A 20,439-nucleotide genomic window follows, 5' to 3' on the forward strand; every position below is an offset into this window, starting at 1 on the left:
GGCTCAACTTTCTAGGCACTAGCTCCCAGTTGAGATCTCACCCTACCTGAGAAGACATGCCTTAGGTACCACCTACTCCCGGCCGGAGGTTCGGAGGTGGGGGCTAACACCCATACCTCCACCTGGCTCTAGGCTGGGCATATGACCCAGTCAGCATATTCCATGGTCTTGCCTCCGGGATTGGTTCAGAGATGAGCATGTGACCCTTGCTGGGCAATTAAGCGCTTTCAGACATTTGCTAGAACTATTGAGGAAAGCTGCTCTCTATCCTCTGGGTTGTTAAGCTGGGAGCATAGAAGCCATGGTGGAGGATCTGCTTGAGACAAAATCAACACACAGAAGCAATGCCAAGACACGAGGACGGATTCCTGGTGATGCTTCTGTGCTCCGGGTCAGAGGACCTGTAAGTGTTCTCAAGCCAGCTGGAACTGGGTTTCTGTCTTTTTTAACAGAAGAAGAAGAGATTCATAACACTACTCTCTAAGAAATCTGGGGTTCCTCAGACAGTTCTGAGGAAAGCCCACCTTCACAGATACTTAACACCCCAAAACATACACTGAGAGAAGGCACTTAGGCGCAGCTACTGAAAAAATACTGCCAATGATCAAAAAAAGAACATTCCAGGGAGTTCTACTTTTGGCATGGTGAGGTAAGCCAAAATAGCCTCCTGCTATTTACAGGAGGCTATTTTATTATTAAATAAATAATGCAATTATTTATTATATTAGCCTGTTATTAGCCTTTCTTGCTAATTACAATGAAAAACCCTAAATAAAATACAAAAACAACTATTTGAGGACTCTAGAAAGTAAAAGCAGGGGACTATAAAAGAAATCAAAACCATGGTACAGGGTACAGGTTTCCTTTTTTTTTTCTTTTGCTCTCCTAGCTTTGTACCAGACCCAGACCTGCCCAGCAGTGCGGTGGGAAGGTGGCTATAACTCCCTAAGAAACATCATGTTTCTGGCCAGAGAACCAGGAGAGGGGGCCTGTGCAAGTTAGAGAGGGTAGGAGAATTACAGGGAGAAGACAACAGAAAAAGGGAAATCCTTCATTCTGTGTATGAACCCATATAAGTTTCATGTTCACCCTTGACCTGAGCATGAGCAAAACCAGAGCCAAAGCAGTATAGCAGAAGCTTTGAAAACTAAGACTGAAACTGCCACCCACAGAAGATATGACAGAACTTGTAGTTTGACCCTAACAGGGTTAATTGCCTGCTAAAATTAAAAAGTCAACATCCTTCAAAAGATTATAAGAGGACCCAGAGTCTACAGACTATACATTCAAAATGTCAATTATACAATCCAAAATTATTCTATATGCAAAGAAATCAGGAACTATGACCAATTTTCAAAGGAAAAGACAATCACCAGATGCCAGTTCCAAGATGATACACATGTTGGAATTGTCAAACAAAACCTTTAAAACAGCTATTATAACCACCTCCAAGAGGTAAAGATAACTATATTTGAAATTAATGGGAAGATAGAATTTTACCACAGAGAAATATAAACTATGAAAAATAACCAATTAGAAAATTTAGATCTAAAAATTGTAATACGTAAAATTAAAAAGTACTAGATGGACTCATCACAGAATGGAAAGGATACAAGAATCAGTAAATCTGAAGACTGATTAATGAAAATAACTCAATCTGAACAACAGAAAAAAATACTTGAGAAGACTAAAATTTCAGAGACTTATAGTAAGAAAATATCAAAAGGTCTAATAGTCGTGTTTGGGGGAATGCCAAAGGAAAGGAGAAAGAGACTGATGTAGAAAATACATATCAATAATAGCAGAAACTTCTCAAATTTGGGGAAAGACATAAATGTACACATTCAAGGATCTCAATGAAACCCCCAAAAAATGTTAAATTCAAAGAAAACTGCACTGAAACACCATCAAAACCAAACTCTTGAAAACCAAAGATTTAAAAAATTCAAGAAAGCAGCTAGAGAAAAATGATACATTAACAAAGGAGAACAATTTCAATAACCATGGATTTCTCAACAAAAACCATGGAGGTCAAAAGCTAGCAGGGCAGCATCCTTAAAGTGCTGAAAGAAAAGAACAGTTAACCAGAATTCTACGTCCCTTGAAAATAACTTTTAGGAATGAAAGTAAAATAAAAATATTCTCAGATGGAAAAAAAAAAAAAGAGAATTTGTCAAGAAGACAGACTAAATAGAAGTTCTTCAGGCTGAAGGGAAGTAATCCAAGGGGGAAACTCGTACCTTCAGGAGTGAAGAGCGAGCCACAGAAATGATAAATAATTTTTCCCTTTAAGATCTTTAAAATATGTATGACTTTAAAGCAAAAGTTACAACATTGTTTGGTAAGGTTTTTAAAGTATATAGATATAATGTGACAATTATAACAAAAATGGGGTTTATCGAGAAATTTAGATAATTGTAAGCCTTCTATATTTTACTTGAAATGTTAAAATATAAACTCTAAAGAGACGATGAAATGAGATAGGTATTTTATAATGCCCCAGAGCAGCCGCTAGACACACACACACACACACACACACACTCACACAAACTTAAACCAGCGGATGGATTCAAAGACAATACCAAAAAATAGCCAGACTCCAAAAAGAGGCAGGAAAAGGGGAACAGGAACAAAAACCAGAGGAACAAACAGAAAACAAATAATTTTATTAAATGTAAATGATATAAATATCCCCTATTAAAGGACAAAGATTTTTCAGATTACATTTCAAAAAAACTAAAGTCCAACTAAATGTTGTCTATAAGAAATCACATTAGATAGGCTAATAGAAAGGATGGGAAAAGATACTCTATGCAAACATAATCAAAGGAAAGCAAAATTGGCTCTATTAATAGTGTGATTCCCACTCCTCCCACATCAAATGGAATGGTATCTTTTTTCCCTACATGTATGTATAACAATAACAATATTATACACAGCAGTAATAGTGTAACTCCATTCGGATTCCTGGACCTGATTCCAATGTGTAAGTATGTGGGAAGGGGTCTTCCCACACATACTAACACCAAGCAATTCTCAAACACCAGCAGGGTTTCTGAGAGCTCAATTCTGATGCTATCTGCCCATAGATAGCACTAGATTCCCCAGGTTAAGGGCTGTGTCCTACAAGACTGCCCTCCAACACCCACTCCAGATGCTGGATGCAAGCCCCAGGCAGTTCCCTGTGCTTCTGACCTACCAACTACAGATTGGAGGTTCATACCACCTCCTCCTTAGGTTCGACTAATTTGCTAGAGCAGCTCACAGAACTCAGGAAAACACTTAGGTTTGCCAGTTTAATAAAGCATACCATAAAGGATACAAGTTAACAGCCAGATGAAGAGAGACATAGGGCAAGGTCCCAAATAAAGGAGCTTCTATCCTCGTGGGGCTTGGGGCCTGGCTCAGTGGCACACGGAGGAGTTCTGGTTCCCCAAGCATAGACGCTCGCTCAGGCCAAGAAGCAGGATCCAACCGAGCAGAGCAGGTGCAGCAGAGCAGATAGAGAGAAAAAAGCTCTTCTCAAGGGTTTTTGTGAGGGCTTCATTGCATAGTCATGGCTGACTAAATTACTGGCCATTGGCTGATTCACCCTCCAGCCCCTGCCCTCGGGTGGGGTCCAAAGTCTTCACTAATATGACAAAACTTGTTTCACCTTTAAGACTCTGTAGTGTTTTCAGGAACTGTGGATGAAGACGAAATATACCTGGGAAATATATATTTGGTCACATAAATAACCTAATATGTATTTCTTATAATCCATTATATCACAAATACCAGACAAAGTAGACTTCAGAACATGGAATATTATCAGGAATAAAGAAGGACATTACATAATGACAGCAGTAAGGGGCAGTTCACTAAGAAGATACGACTATTTGAGTAACAAAAGAACTTCAAAAACATGAAACAAAACTGACAGAATGAACAAGAGAAATAGATAAATCCCCCAGTTATAGCTGGAGACATTAACATTCCTTTCTCAGTAGCCAACCAAACAAATGGATGGAAAATTAAGACCTAAACAACACTATCAATCAACTTGACCTACCTGACATTTACAGAACATTTACACCCAACAATAGAATATTTAGCTGACCCTTGAAAACACAGGGATAAGCGGTACTGACCCTCCCCCCAACTCCCACCATGCAGTCAAAAATCCATGTATAACTTTTGCCTCCCAAAAAACTTAACTACAAATAGCCTACAGTTGATTTTATGGTAGCAAATGGCAAAATATACATATATTTTATACATTCATAACATACCTAAATTTTTCTAAATTTTTTCAGTATTTCTAGGCTATGCAGTTCCCAAGATTTTTCAAATCGTTGCATATCTCCAAAAATTTTTCCAATATATTTATTGATCAAAGTCCATGTATACAAAAAAGCTTCTAACAGCAAAGGACACCATCAGCAGAACAAAGAGGCATTCTACAGTATGGGAGAATATATTCATAAACAACATACCCAACAAGGGGTTAACATCCAAAATATACAAAGAGCTCAAATGCCTCAACACCCAAAAAGCAAATAACCCAGTTAAAAAATAGGCAGAGAATCTAAACAGACACTTCACCAAAGAAGAAATTCAGATGGCCAAAAGGCACATGAAAAGATGCTCCACATCGTTAGTTGTCAGGGAAATGCAAATATCACCTCACACCAGTTAGGATGGCCAACATCCAAAAAACAAGGAATAACAGATAATGCTGCCAAGGATGTAGAGAAAGGGGAACCCTCCTACACTGTGGATGGGAATATAAATTAGTTCAACCATTGTGGAAAGTAATATGGAGGTTCCTCAAAAAACTAAAAACAGAAATACCATTTGACCCAGGAATTCCACTCCTAGGAATTTACCCAAAAAAAACAAGATCTCTGATTCAAAAAGACATATGCACCCCTATGCTTATCACAGCACTATTTACAATAGCCAAGAAATGGAAGCAACCTAAGTGTCCATCAGTAGATGAATGGATAAAGAAGATGTGTTATGTATCATAATGGAAAATTACTCAGCTATAAAAAGAAAACAAATCCTACCATTTGCAACAACATGGATAGAGCTAGAAAGTATTATGCTCAGTGAAATAAGAAAGGCAGAGAAAGACAAGTACCAAATGATTTCACTCATTTGTGGAATATAACAACAAAGCAAAACTGAAGGAACAAAACAGCAGCAGACTCACAGACTCCAAGAAGGGACTAGCTGTTACCAAAGAGAAGGGGTTGGGGAGGGTGGGTGGGGAGGGAAGGAGAAGGGGATTAGAGGGCATTATAATTAGCACACATAATACAGGTAGGTCACAGGGAAGCAGTATAACATGGAAAAGACAAACAATGACTCTATAGCATCTTACTACCCAGATGGATAGTGACTGCAATGGTTGTTGGGGACTTGATAATATAGGTGAATGTTGTAACCACAATGTTGCTCATGTGAAACCTTCATAAAATTGTGTATCAACGATACCTTAATAATAATAAAAAAAAGTCCATGTATACGTGGACTGATACAGTTCAAACCTATGTTGTTCAAAGGTCAACTATACATCCTTTTCAAATGCACAGGAAGCATAACTGACATAGACCATATCCTGGGTCATAAAACACCTTAATAAATTTTTAAAAATTGAAATCTTAAAAAATATGTTGTTTGACCATAATGAAATTAAGCTAGAAGTCAACAATAGAAAGATATGAAAATCCAAAAATATTTTTAAATCAAATAACTTCTGACTAACTCATGGATCAAGGAGGAAATTGCAAAGTAAATTAGAAACTAATTTGACCTGAATAAAAAATACAACACATCAGAATTGGCAGAATGAAGCTAAGACAGTGCTTAAAGGGAAATATATATCATTAAATGCATAATCAGAAAAGAATAGTCTCAGATCAGTGATCTAAGCTTCCAAATTAAGAAACTATAAAAATAGCTTAAACTTACCAAACCAAATAAATATAAAAGCAGAAATCAGTAACACTGAAAACAGAAAATCAGTGAAACCAAAGCTTTAAATAAAAATTAAACCTTTAGTCAGATTAACAGAAAGAGGATGAGGTTTATAACACACATTGCCAGTAGGAAGAATGAACAAGAATATAACTATAGATCCCGTCATTAAAAGGACACTAGGGGAATACTCTGAACAGCTTTATGCCAATAAATTTAACCACTTAGATAAAATAGACAATTCCTTGAAAGAAACTATCAAAGTTCATTCAAGAAAAGATAAATCAGAGAGACATTACAAGGACACCACAGATTCATCCTTTTCATGAACACAGACTCAAAAGTCCTCATCAAAATATTATTAGCAAATTGAATCTAGGAATATATAAAAAGGAACATATATAATGGTCAAGTAGGTTTTATCCCAGGAATGAAGAGCTGGTTCAATATTTGTAAATCAAGCAATATAATTCACAATATCAGTAGGCTAAATAAGGACAACCATATGATCATACCAATTGATATAGGAAAACCATTTGATGAAATTCAACATCCATTCATGACAAAATTTATTAGCAAATAGGAATAGAAGAGAACTTACTTAGCTGGATAGAGGGCATTTAAAAAACCCTAATGCTAATATCATACTTACTTATGAAATACTGAATGCTCTTTTCCCCTTAAGACTAGGAACAAGACATAAGGAAGATGTGGTACATATACACAATGAAATATTATTCAGCCATAAGAAGAAAACAAATCCTACCATTTGCAACAACATGGATGGAGCTGGAGGATATTATGCTCAGTGAAATAAGCCAGGTGGAGAAAGACAAGTACCAAATGACTTCACTATGTGGAGTATAAGAACAAAGGAAAACTGAAGGAACAAAACAGCAGCAGAATCACAGAACCCAAGAATGGACTAACAGTTACCAAAGGGAAAGAGGGAAAGGGACTGGGGAGGGTGGGTGAGAAGGGAGAGATAAGGGGAAAAAGGGGCATTACAATTAGCACACATAATGTAGTGGGGTGGGGACATGGGGAAGGCAGTATAACACAGAGAAGACAAGTAGTGATTCTACAGCATCTTACTACCCTGATGGACAGTGACTGTAATGGGGTATGTGGGGGGGACTTGATAATGGGGGGAGTCTAGTAACCACAATGTTGCTCATGTAACTGTATATTAATGATACCAAAATAAAAATAATAAAAGACTAGGAACGAGACAAGGATGTCCATTCTACTGTTCCTGTTCATCATCCTACCAGAGGTCATAGCCAGCACAATAAAAAAGAAGAAATAAAAAGCATACAGATTGAAAAGGAAGAAATAAGACTATCTCTGTTGGCAGAGTTTGTCTGGATAGAAAATCCCAAGAAATCTATTTTTAAAAACACCAGAACTGGTAAGTGAGTTTAGCAAGGTCAACATATAAGGTCAATATACAACTATCAATGTATTTCTATATTCTAACAATGAACAGCTGTAAATTGGTATTTTAAGAAATAGTATTTTATACTGTAGCACCAAAAAACATTAAATAGGTACAACTGTAACAAAATATATGCTAAATCTGTATGCTAGAAATGACAACATGCTGAAGATTCAAAGACCTAAGTAAATGGAGATATGTTCATGTATAAGAAGACTCAGTATAGTTCAGATGTCCATTTGCTCTAAACTGATCCATGAATTCAACTCAATCTCAACCAAAATCCCAGCAGACATTTTCAAAGATACCAACAAGCTGATTCTAATTCTACATGTAAAGGCAAGAACCTAGAATAGCCAAAACAATTTTGAAAAAGAAGTACAGAGTTGGAGCACACTACCTGATTTCAAGACTTAAACTCTAGTTATCAAAACATTGTAGTATTGGTGAAGGATAAACAGATAATGGAATAGCATAGCAAGTCCAGGAATAGACCTACATATATATGATCAACTGATTTTGCACAAAGGCACAAAAGTAATTCAGTGGAGAAAGGAAAGCCTTTTCAACAAATGGTGCTAGAAGAAGTGAACGTCCATACACAAAAGTGATAATAGTGAACTTCACTGACAACTCACACCTTATATAAAAATGAACTCAAAATGCCTTATACATCTAAATGTAAAACCTAAAATTGTAAAACATCTAGAAGAAAACATGTGACCTTGGGTTAGGCAGAGATTTCTTAAACATGCTACGAAAAGGACAATCCCTAAAAGAAAAAATGGTAAGCTGGATTTACCAAAATTACTTACTCATGCTCTATGTAAGACTCTCCTAGGAGAATTAAAAGACAAGCCATAATGCCACAGACTGGGAGCAAATATTTGGAAAATATGTATGTGACAAAGAACTTCTTTCAGAATATAAAAAGAACTCTCAAAAATTCAGTAAATGGAAAACAAATCACCCAGTTAAATAAATAGGCAAAAGATCTGAATAGGTACTTCACCAAAAAGATATATAAATAGCAAATAAGCACATGAAAAAATAACTTGATATTGTTAGCCACATGAGACAACACTTCCCCCCAACAGAATGGCTGAAATAAAATAATACAACTGACAGTATCAAGTGCTGGTGAGGATGTAGAACACCTGGAATTCTCATACATTGTGGTAGTGTAAAACACACCTTTTGGAAAAGTTTGGCAGCCTCTCCTAAAGTTAAACATACACTTACCATCCGGTTCCAAAATCCTATCAGCTATTCTTTATCATCTTCTAATTTTTGGTGTTTTCTTTTATGGTTTGATGGTTTGTAATGGGAATCCTAGCCTTTTCTTCTTTGGCTTTAATGGTCTTAGATTAGGGCACTATTGACTTTGGGGGTTAAATAACTTTTTGTTGTGGGGGCTGTTAGAGGATGTTAACAGCATCCCTGGCCTCTATTCACTAGGTGCCACAGCACCTTCTCCCAAGTCATGACAAACAAAAATGTTCCCAGACATTGTCAAATGTCCCCTGTGGGACAAAAGAGTCCCTGGCTGAGAATCACCATATTAATTACAAGTCCCTACAAAATACCTCAAAAATCTCAGTGGTACCACTTCAGCTCCATATCAAAGGTCTGCCTTAACAATCTGGTGTATAACCATGATTCAGCATCTCCCTTTTGACAGCACCATTCAAGGCGTCATACCACTTAAAGGACCCATTAGCTTACAACTGCACTTTTACGAGCTTGATTGTGTGATTTTTCCAGTACAGGTGAGCAGAAGTAGCAGTTTCGAAAAGGGTCTGGAGATTTCTGCTAATGGTACTGGAAACGGTAAGAAATGTTACTCCACTCACAATGGAGAGAGGAGGCAAAAGAACAATACAAGTAGATCACTTAGCAAAGGGGCACACTGACTTATACACGTCTGAAACCCCTGGGGACACGGATGTGCCAGCACTGCTCTGGCTGACATCTGTAAAGACTGGCAGAGGTTGAGGAATTGTCCTTTAGTAGATGTCAGATATCCTGCATTCCGGTCCAGCTGTCCGTCTTTGAAAAAAGTCCCTGGGCCTGTTAGAGTTCTCATTTTCTCATCAGGAAAAACTTTGGCTTTTAACTAAGATTACCAGGATCCTTCCAGGAATAGAATTCTGTGGTGTTAGGAAGATCCAAAGAACAGAAGAAATAGTCATTCAGTGAAGTTTGCCTAGGAAAGCAGGAAACATAAGCGTTCTGGAAAGATTTCCTTCAACACTGGTTAAATGTATTTTCAAATTTAGGTGATCTAAGAAGTAAATTATGAGTGTCAAGCAAGTTTCTCATGGATGCTAAATGTGCTCTGTGTCTAGGAACTGAGCGGTAGACCATCAATTCTATTCTTAGAGAATACATTTATAATACATTTACTATATTTGTATACATAGTGTATATATGTAGATACATACATTACTAGATTTAGTTACTTGAAAGTGACAATGAGGATTAAACATGTCCACATCCAACTAGCTTGCTAATAATGATTTTTCCTACATGCATAATACCACCTTTGTGTAGGAAGGTTATTAGCATGATGTCCATACCAATTGCTGTAACCATGAAAGAGGCCCAATGAGGAATTTCAAGTTTTATTGTTATTTTTGTATATTTTCCATTTGTTGAGTTCAGATCATGACCTGCTTTCTCCCATTCAGTGGATGTCAGGGAAGTGCACAGGGTGAGCTCTTCCTTGCTCTGAAACAGTGACAGAGAAGCCCAAGTGGATCTATGTATGGTCTTCCTCTCCAGCGCCCATCTGATGCAGCACAGGGCTGGCTAATGCATCTCGGGGATTCCGAAGCTGCTCACCTGGTGCTCCTACCCATTCCCAGCTTTGTCCTTCCCCATTGCTGGTGCACCCAAACCACTAATCTACAGGCAATGGGCAGGCGGGCTCTACCCAAGCTTCCCACTACCATCTGGGCTTCAGTATCCTGCAGCAGTAACAGAGGTGACCTTTGGGACCAGAGAAGGCCTAAGGACTGTGGAGTCGGCAGTGGCAGGACACAGAATCATAGGACATTCTGAATCATACCATAAAGACCTCTGCCAGCAGGAATCCCTAGACCTTGTTTTAGAAATTGGTAACAACAATGACAATAGTAACCCCAGGGGCAACAGTGTAGGAAGTGCTTTCCAGGTGCCAGGTGCTTTGCCTGCATTTTGACGTCTAGCCTACAGAGCGACCTCATGAGGCAACCCTGTCTTTACCCGCTTTTACAGAGACGGAGACAGAGACTCAATGAGTTCAGGCAGCTTGTCCAAGTTCAGAGTCAAGACTCAAATGCAGGTCTTTCTAACCCCAGGTTCCACACAACAAATTCCACCACCCTGCTATCCTGAAAGAATTTACTTCTCTCTTTACGAGTTAAAGAAACCATCCTCCTCCTTTACTCCCTCTGATAAATATGTAATATGTTCTCAACCTTCTTATAACCATGTAACTCTCCATACTGATGGTCTCTTATAACAATAGCAAGTCTGAGGAGGGGCTATGTATGATTTTGCTCATCACTGCCTAACACAGGGGCTGGCAAATCATAGCTCTAAAAATTCATACTTAATGAACCGAGTAACAAAACCTCGACAATGGGCTGTGGGAACCACAAGTGAACCCAGGCCCACCTGCTACTTGGCACCACCATTAAACAGATTAAAGACAGCAGCTGTCCAGTCTCTCCAAAGAGCAAGCCACATGCTCCTGAGGGAGGGCAGTAACAGAGACACAATCTTACCAAATGACAGGAGCCCAAAGAGCGAAGAGTCGAGCCTTGCCTTTCCATGAAAACTTTTTGAAGAAAAATACCCAAGGAAAAAGACAATTTTAAATTGAGTCTGAGCGAGAAAGCCAAGTAGCAGATCCTGCCCACCGCATCAGGGTGCAACCACAGGCTAGAAAGCCTTACTGGAACCCTGCCAACAGTGAGAACGTGCAACTTGGTTATGGTTCCGTGCTGGGGAGGGTGAGGGGCTCTGCGGCTTCTTCTCATGCCTCCCCTATCCCAGGCACCTCCTTTGCAGCCTCCTCTTTTTTCCACTCTTACAATCCCCCACAATTGCTCCCCACTTACCCACACATGTAAAGGGTGTGCATACATGATGGGGTAAGGAGCTATGAAAGGCACTGGCACCTACTGGGTATTATTCTGGGACAGACACCGGGCCTGACACTTAATGCACCTCTCATTTAATGCTTAGAACAGCTGTGTGAGTAATACATGGTGAACAGCAATGAATAAAATAGCAACTTCCCACATAAGGCCCACTGCCCTCTATGACCTGGCCCCTCTCTTCCTGTGCAATTTCATCTCATGCTAATCTCTCCTTCACTTACTATGCTCCCACCATATTGACCATTTTCAGCTCATTCCACACCCCGTGCTCTTTCTCATACCCCAGGGCCTTTGCATATGCTGTTCCACCCTCTTAGAATGTCCTTATGCCTGACAGAATCCTTGTGATCTCAGCCCGAATGTCATATGCTAGGAGGCGTTCCCAGACCGCCCTAAAGAAGATCTCACCACATCTTCTCTCTTCAACCAGACTATTTGCTTTCACAGCACGTATGCAGTTGGCAAGTTTTCTATATAGTTGATGGTATATTTTGTTCTCTGGCTTTCATGGAAATTAACAGTTACTTGAGGGTAGGGTTCCTGCCTATTTTGTTCAGTAACCCTGGCCTCAGCACAGGGCCACATATGTAGATGCTCAATAAAAAAGTTTCTGAATTACATTCATTTTGACAAGAGGCAACAGGGACCCAGGGAAATAATTTGTCCAAAGCTCAACAGTTTGTAAACCAGAGAGCCAAGCCTCAGGACCAGACCTGAGTCCCAAGCCTGTGCTCCCCACACTAGAGCTTAGGGTGTGCTTAGCCACAGCCTCTTCCCTGTGCCCGCCACCTACCCCAACCCACTGGCCAGTCTCTCAGCAAGAGGGCCAAGACCAGAGAAAGGCAAACAGGGCCCAAAAGGGGCTCTATAAGACTCCTTAATCAAGATAAATTAACATTTAAAAAAATCAGTATTCACATAAAAAAACAAAACAAAAATATCAATATTTTAAATAGATAGGATCCAGCCCTATACCTGCAGGACTCAGTCTTGCTGCCACACCCTAATCCTGGCCCTGTCAGACCCTGATTTTAAATACCTGATGTTCTTTTCACCTTTAATATTTTACATTTATTTTTATTTTACGATGTCGCATTAGATTATTATTTACCTTGCTTACTGAGGTTTTTAGCACACCCTTAAATTTTGTGCCCAAGGCAAGTGCCTCACTGGTCTGCCCCAAGCCCCAGCCCCGCTCCCATAGGCAGCTGCCAGGGGCTCTTTGGATATACCACATGTCGTGCCCATCACAGGAAAGTCTGGGAGCTGGGCCCTGAGGCCCCCAGCACCATGCACCAACTTTACAGGCTGTTCAGCTGGAGACTGGGAATTGCCAGTGTTCATACACCCACCCTGGCGGCTTCCACCCTCCCTGTCCCTGTCCTTCCTCCTGAGAGTCCAAGAAAGCAAGCAGCCCAGCATCCTGGTTTCTGGCTCCACAGAGGGAGTTGTGGGACCCAGATGCCCTTCCCCAGGGGAGGCTGAGAAATACACCTCCCTCCCCTTGTCTCAGGACCATCGACCTCTTTGCCACCCCTCCCGCACCCCCCCTTCCAGATGGGAGGGTAAAGAGGAAGAAGAGGCACATGGTCCCAAGTGGGGACTGCTATCGTGAGAGAAGAGAAGGAAGGGCACAGAGGACACGCTGTGTTTGCCCACCCAGCATGCACTCCCACCTTCTCGTGATAGCATCTCAAATTCCCTGATGCCCCGTCTCTTCCTCCCCCACTGCTCTCTTTCAGCTGGGGTTCCTAAGCTGGGAGGATGGGTAGAAAGCTGCCTAGCCACATGTCAAGGGCTTGCCTAGGAGCCAAGACAACACAGAGGAAAGCAGATGGAGAGGAAAACGATGGAGAAGTGGCTCCTAGTGGTGCCGTTGGGAGCACAGATCCAGGCATGCCTGGTGATGATCTTTTCAGGCATACAAGCTCCCCAATATTCCTCTGTTGCTAAGGTAAGGTTGAGCTGGGGTTCTGATCCCTGCAACCAACAAGGTCCTAATACTTCCAGACCCCCTGCCTCCACCTGACACATACTCACCTCCTTCTTCATCAGTTTGAGCTGCTCCTGGAACCTGGTGTAGTCCCGATCCTGCTCCAGACGGATCCGCCTGGCCTCCTCCCGGCGGCGCACTGCATGGTCTTGCTCCATCTTCTCCACTTGCTGCTTCTGCTGACGCTCCAGGTTCTCCAGCTCCGTATCAAAGAACTTCTTCTTGGCCTAGAAGCAGCAGGAAGAGAAATTCAGCAAAGTCACCTTATACCTGGGAGGGAGATGGGGAGTCAGCTGGGGAGAGCCTGAACTTTTCCTCTGACCTGGGCTTGAATCTCAGCTCTACCACCTCTTTGATGTGTGATCTAGAACATGTCACTTAACCTCTCTGAGTCTCTTTTTCCTCATGCACAAAAGGATACCAGACCATCTACCCTGCAAGGTTCCTGCACAGTACTCAACTAAGGTCACTTTCCCTCTAGAGACCTTCCTTTGTGACTCAGAAGCACTGCGACCTTCATGCAATTCTATGTTTGCAAGTCAACGCCTGATGAGATCAGGAAACCAGTGGAACTGGGCCACTGTGAACATTCTCCAGGGCCCAATCACCCCCACTCTGCAGCTTCCACTTAAATAAGAAAATGTTGGCAAGCAGCCCTTCTAGGGTCCCCTCTTTTCTCACACTCACATTGATTTCTTGTTCAAAACGTTTATGCATCTGCTCCAGCTGCAGCTCATGCTTGCTGCTCAGCTGGGTCTGGTTCCGATGCTCTTCTTTCTGGAGCAGCCGAAGCTCTCGGAGTTCCTGGCGCCTGAAGGGTTAAAAGATGTAGACATTTCAGTAGAAGATGGCCTCAAAGATTACATAACTCATAGATAGGGACATTGACGGCTGGGTAAGTACATTAAAATTGATATGTATCATTTATATATTCAGAAAAGAAAAAATGAAATGATGCAGAAAGATGTGAGCCTCCTGACTGTGAATCGGATCCCTGGAAGCTCCTCAGGACTGGGGTCCTGTGTGCTATGCTAGACCAGAGCCCAGATCCCTGCCGAGAGTGGCACAAGGATGGGCCAGCATGCTCTAGGGTCAGGGGGACCTTGCCTGAATCTTAGCTCGGCTGACTTTCCAGCTGAGTGCCATCAGGCAGTCGCTCAATCTTTGCAGGCCTCTGTTCTTCCATCTGTAAAACGGGGCAAATGATCTCTGCCTCCCAGGTTTTTTGAAGGTTAAATGAGATGACACCTATATTGTGCCTCACTGGCACACAGAAGTGGTAACTGCTCCAAGGATGATGAGGAAGAAGAGGCAAAGGCAACCCAATCGCTAGGAAAAGCCAGACACACAGTCTACAACCGCATAAGGAAGCTGCCGTCTGAGCCCTTGCTCTTTGGGAAATGAGAAGGTAAGAGGTAATTTTTGAGTGTTAACAAAGAAATGGAAATCCTGACTCAAGAGAAACTAAGGCTTAGAAAACTGACCCAAAAAAAATCAAACAAAGGAATACAGAAAGAAGGTAGGCAGCCAGGTTCTAACATACCTCCGTGACCCACCTGAGTTCTCTCAAGGGCAAGCCAGCAAAGACCGGCTGATGTCTTAAAAAGAAAGGAACTAGCACCAGCAATTTTAGGGAAAAAAAGAACCCTGAACCTAGACCCCTTCATCTGGGAGACTGAGTATTTGAGCACATGGTTCAAAAAGACCCAATCCTCCAGAAATGCCAGGGTCCAGGTCATGATGCAGGGGCATGAGCCAGCTGGGGACTGATGAGAGCTCTCCACGCCCCTGCAGCCTAGTGGCCTGGCTGGGTTGCAGGATGTTCAGACCTCTGGACCACGGCAGGCAACGATGAAAAGCCTTGTCCTCCATGAGCCCCTCATCTCCATCTCAGCTAAGTCTCACCTTTTAAACCTGAGCAGCACACAGCTCCTCTGCTTAGGAAAGGGGCGGTGGCCCAGGGCCAGGGGCATCACTTCCTGATGGGGTGTAGTGGATCTGGAATTTCAACCCCAGGAACCTGAACTGCCCAGATGGGAGTTGAGGGTAAGGAAATGCAACTCATGAGATCTGAAGCTTGGAGAGTACAGGTCACCTCCCAGGTGGCCATTAAAACAGAAGATGGTGTCATCAGTCAAGAGCAACCACTCCCCACCCCCGATCCTGAGCCTCCCAAAGACAGACGACACCAGTGTGTGTGTGTATGTGTGTGGGTGTTGGGGGGCACACGTACATGCACATAGGAACACCACTAATGAAAAGTCTGCCTCTCCTCCCTCTGGTCCCTAGAGAGCAGACGTGCCCCAGAGCATCCAAAACAGCTTCTGTTTGCCTTAGGGATGTTTGTGCTTTTTAAAAATTTGAATGTGCTTGATATTCCAGAAATGTTCTCCAAGCCAATAATGAATTTACCCTGTAAAGATCTGGCCCCAAAGCAGCTCTGTAAGTCCAAGGCCTCCCCAAATACTAAGCCCCCCACGCCACCCCCAGCACCCCCCCAGGAAGCTTCCCAGTCCAATGGACACCTGGAAAACTTTTCACACAGACAGATCTAGTTAAAATGCCAGCTCTAGCCCTTCTCACCTGGGTGACCCTGGGCAAGTAACTGACCTACCAAGAAACACCGTTTCCTCATTTACCAAATGGTGGGACCAGGTCTCCCCAGGAGGGCTAAGGGACCTGAGCACCTTCAGCATGGGAGGGTGGTTCCAGCAGACAGATCTGCCTCGTGCCCACAGATCTCCTCCCCACACCAATCTCTCACTAGTTCACTGACTTTGCCTCCAACATTTATGTTCAATCGACCCCTTCTCCCCTCACACCACCCAAGGCCACAACCCAACTGTCCTGGACAAGGTCTCCCAGCCTCCCTGCAGCGGTCTCACCCCTCTACAAAACCCGACTCATACGGCAGCAAAGCCATCTTTCAAAAGGGACATCAGAGCCGATCACTCTCCAACAGATTGACTCTAGCTGTACCTGGGATCAAGTCCGCTCTTCCTCAGCCCATAGGCCTATGTGACCTGGACCCTGTGGACCCCAATGGCTGCACCCCTCTAATATTACATTCCATGCTCCAGCCCTGTCCTCTCAGTCCCTAAACAAGCGAAGTAGTCACTGCTCAGGCCAGCTGACAGTTCCCTCAGTGGTCTGGATGGATGGGCCGGTGGGCTGAGGAGCACAGGATCTCAAGAAAACCAGTTTCCTTTTGTGTCCTCGATCCCTTCATGCTGTGGACAGATGGCTTTCTCACCATACCCTACCTGTCACCACCATCAGTGGCCCTGCCCAAGCTTGCCTGAGAAATCGCATCTCCTCATCCTTCTTCTCATCTTCACTGATGATCTTGGAGGTTGTGATGCTCACCTCGACGCCATCCACCACAAACTTGCGTGTCCTCTTGAGGGTTTTATTGTGCAGCCTTGAGTCCTGGTGGGGGGAAATCATTATGCAAAGCTCAGCATTGCAGGTGGCTCCTGACAGTAAGTCTCTGGACCCGCAGTGTGCTCTGACCCCCATCTCCTGCTCAGTAGAGACTCCCAGAGACCCCATGTTCCCTGGAGGCTCAGCCCCTCTCCCCTACACACTTCTACCTCTTCCCATAGCACCTCACCCAGAGGCTTTGGACACCATTGCACTGATGGTCACACCTGATTCTTGTCTCCCTATAGTGTCCAGCTCCTGTGTCCCAGGACTCAATTAAAGAAGGGTCAGACTAGCAGTGAAGAATGGAGACTGGCAGGAGAGTGATGGGGAAGACAGGAGGTCAGGACTGCAGCCCTCACACTGGAACTGCTGTGCATCCTGGGGCCTCTTGCCTGTGGTTAACGGGCTCTTTGTCACATCACGGCGCACTGACTAGTCCACAGACTCTTGTCAAAACAGCCCTGTTATAGGCACACGAAAAGATGCTCCACATCCCTAATCATCAGAGAAATGCAAATTAAAACCACAATAAGATAATCACCTCACACCAGTAAGGATGGCCAACATCCAAAAGACAAACAACAACAAATGTTGGCGAGGATGTGGAGAAAAGGGAACCCTCCTACACTGTTGGTGGGAATGAAAATTGGTGCAGCAACTGTGGAAAGGAGTATGGAGGTTCCTCAAAAAAAAAATTTTAAATACAAATACCATATGACCCAGTAATTCCACTTCTAGAATTTACCTCAAGAAAATAGATTTCCTGATTTGAAAAGATACATACATCCCTATGTTTACTGCTGCATTATTTACAATAGCCAAGATATAGAAGCAACCAAACAGTCCATCAGTAGATGAGTGGATAAGGAAGATGTGATACATATATACAGTGGAATATTATTCAGCCACAAAAAAGGGAAAGAAATCCTGCCACTTGGAACAACGTGGATGGACCTAAAGTATATTATGCTGAGTGAAATAAGCCAGGTGGAGAAAGATGAACACCATATTTCACTTACTTGTGGAATCTAAAAACAAAACAAAACAAAATGAACAAAATAGCAGTACACTCACAGACACTGAGAAGTAACTGGTGTTTATCATGGGGGGAAAGGATGGTATGGGTGGGTAGGGAAGGTGAGGGGGATAAAGGGGCACAAAAATTTTCCATCATAATATAAGTTGGTTACAGGAATGATAGTACAGCATGGGGAAAATAGCCAATGATTCTGAAACATCTTTTTATGTTGATAGATAGTAACTGCACTAGTGTGGGTATTTAATAATGTGGGTAACTGATGAACCACTTGAAACTTCAATAAAAGATTTAAAAATAAATTATTTTTTAATTTCTACTCCTAGTGATTTTTTTAAGGAGAGAAGGGCAAGACACCTGTCCTAAGGAAGGTGATGGGCCCCGATTCTGCTGACACATAAGAGCTGCTGTCTACACTCATCCTGGTGCACTTTCTTTCTGTTCCCAAAGCTAACTGTTAGGCTAACTGGCTGCATTTTCTTCTTTCACTCTTTTTAATTTAGCAATTATTTTTGAGTCACTGCTTGGTAGTTTTCACCAAAACAAATGATGGAAATAAACAAAAAGCTGAAGTACCTTCCCTAAAATCAGCCTTGGTTGGGAATGAGGCCCCCACCTGTGGCCTAGTCAGCTAACCAACAGTGAGTTCAAGGACACCACACAGTTTACAGGAGAGGGCGGTGGGGTAGGGGTGAGCCTGTCCTGAGGAGGAGGAGACCGCACTTCCCGCAGGGGAGGCAGAACGGCATGTGGGGTTCAGAACACGGAGTCTGGGGCCTGAGGAGCTCCCCCTTGCTAAGCCTCTGTTTGCTCATCTGTATGCTGGGATGACGGAGACGCCCCTCCGTTGTTTCTTAGAGCACTCTGCAAGGCTGGCCTCATGCGGAGCCCGCGAGCACAGGGGCTGTTGTCATTCCCAATGTCACCGACCTCCAGAAGGCGCTGAGCTAGGACACAGCCTTGGCTGTCTCCCTTTCCCTCCTGCCTTTCACTGAATCCTCCAGTCAGCAGCTGGCCCACATGGCTGAACCCCAAAGAAGAGAACTTCCACTTCTAGAATTCTTTCTCCCAAATTTCACCACAGCCTTTAACCAAACCCAATTTAAATGGAAACCCAAACTGAAATTTAAACCCAAACCAAGTACCTGACATGACTGAATCCAAGATTGAACTCAGGTATTTTAGAAGTTAAACTATGAATTACACTAAAAGCTCTTTAAAGAAAGAGCAATCGTCCTGAACCACTTAAAATGGAAAGCAGCCACGGATTCTTTCAGCAGCCAAGCTGGACGACAGCACATCTGGAGCAGTCCTGCTGCAAACCTGCAGTACAAGTAGTGGCCTTACCTTGATGGACAGAGAGCCTGACTCCCTGTTCAAGGACAGGTCAGCTGAGAGGGAGGTGCTGTAGTCCATGCTCTCAGAGGTAGACAGGCTGCCACAGTCCGAGTCCCTCCTGGAAGGGCCTGGAGCTGCTTGGGTGCGGAGTTCGAGGCTGCCATTGGCCAGCTTCTCACCACCCAAGGTCTCCAGGGCACTGCTGTTGGGTCGGCTCTGGCTTGCTTTTTGAGACTGGTTGGCTGCTGGACTGAGGTCCTCACCCTGGTTAGTGACTTGCATCTCTTCAGATACCTGAATTCTGGCATCCATTGACACTGGCCGGGACTTCCGGAGAGCTACTGGCACTGCTAGGCCATTCTCTTTTCCAGGGACTGCTTCTGGGGGGCTGATGACTTGGAGGGATCTGTCCCCAGAGGGCTGGCTGGGCCCATTCACACTTTCCTCAGGCTGGCTTGGTGGCAGAGGGGTGAAAGATGATTCTTTGAGAAGCTTGTCAGCATTGAGGCTCACATCAGAAGAATCTTGAGTATGGTTCCCCAGAGGCTAGGACAAAAAAAGATAGTCAAGGCCATCCATCCTATAGTATGTCCAAGGTAAGAGTCAGAGACATGGTAGGGATGGAAAGTCAGACACCCACAATATGAAGTGGACCAGGACAGTACAGTAGGTATCCCTTTCCAGTAAGCCATAGTCCTCACCCCTCCCCACTGCCTAACCCGTAATACAATTACTACAGTTGATCTTTGAACAACACAGGTTTGAACTGCACAGGTCTGCTTATATGCAAACTTTTTTCAGTAAATATGTTGGAAAGTGTTTTGGAGATCTGTGACAATTTGAAAAAACTTCCTTGTTTACAGCTTACATTATTTTATGAATACATTAAATATATGTTAATCGGCTGTTTATGTTAGCGGTAAGGCTTCTAGTCAATAGTAGTCTATTAGTAGTTATCTTCTGGAGGAGTCAAAAGTTATACACAGATTTTCAACTGTGTGGGGGGTCAGTGCCCCTAACCCCCAACTGTCTCAAGGTTCAATTGTACTTGTTTTAAGGAGTAAGAGTCTCCTGATAGTCTCTAATCTTAGCTTAA

The 20,439-nt window shown here is 42.9% G+C and overlaps 1 protein-coding gene across 1 annotated transcript in view; it reads right to left on the reverse strand.

Annotated features, from left to right (window-relative positions):
• The window catches only part of STK10 (serine/threonine kinase 10), a 113,084-nt gene that overhangs the window by 19,465 nt on the left and 73,180 nt on the right, over nucleotides 1–20,439 (reverse strand). The window contains exons 9-12 of the mRNA XM_036884685.2: nucleotides 19,353–19,889; nucleotides 16,842–16,972; nucleotides 14,231–14,354; nucleotides 13,591–13,770 (exon numbers count right to left, since the gene is read on the reverse strand). Coding sequence (XP_036740580.2) covers nucleotides 13,591–13,770; nucleotides 14,231–14,354; nucleotides 16,842–16,972; nucleotides 19,353–19,889 — 972 coding nt within the window. The remainder of the gene's footprint in view (nucleotides 1–13,590; nucleotides 13,771–14,230; nucleotides 14,355–16,841; nucleotides 16,973–19,352; nucleotides 19,890–20,439) is intronic.

This window comes from Manis pentadactyla, chromosome 2 (assembly GCF_030020395.1).
Source record: "Manis pentadactyla isolate mManPen7 chromosome 2, mManPen7.hap1, whole genome shotgun sequence".
NCBI classification, from domain to species: domain Eukaryota; kingdom Metazoa; phylum Chordata; class Mammalia; order Pholidota; family Manidae; genus Manis; species Manis pentadactyla.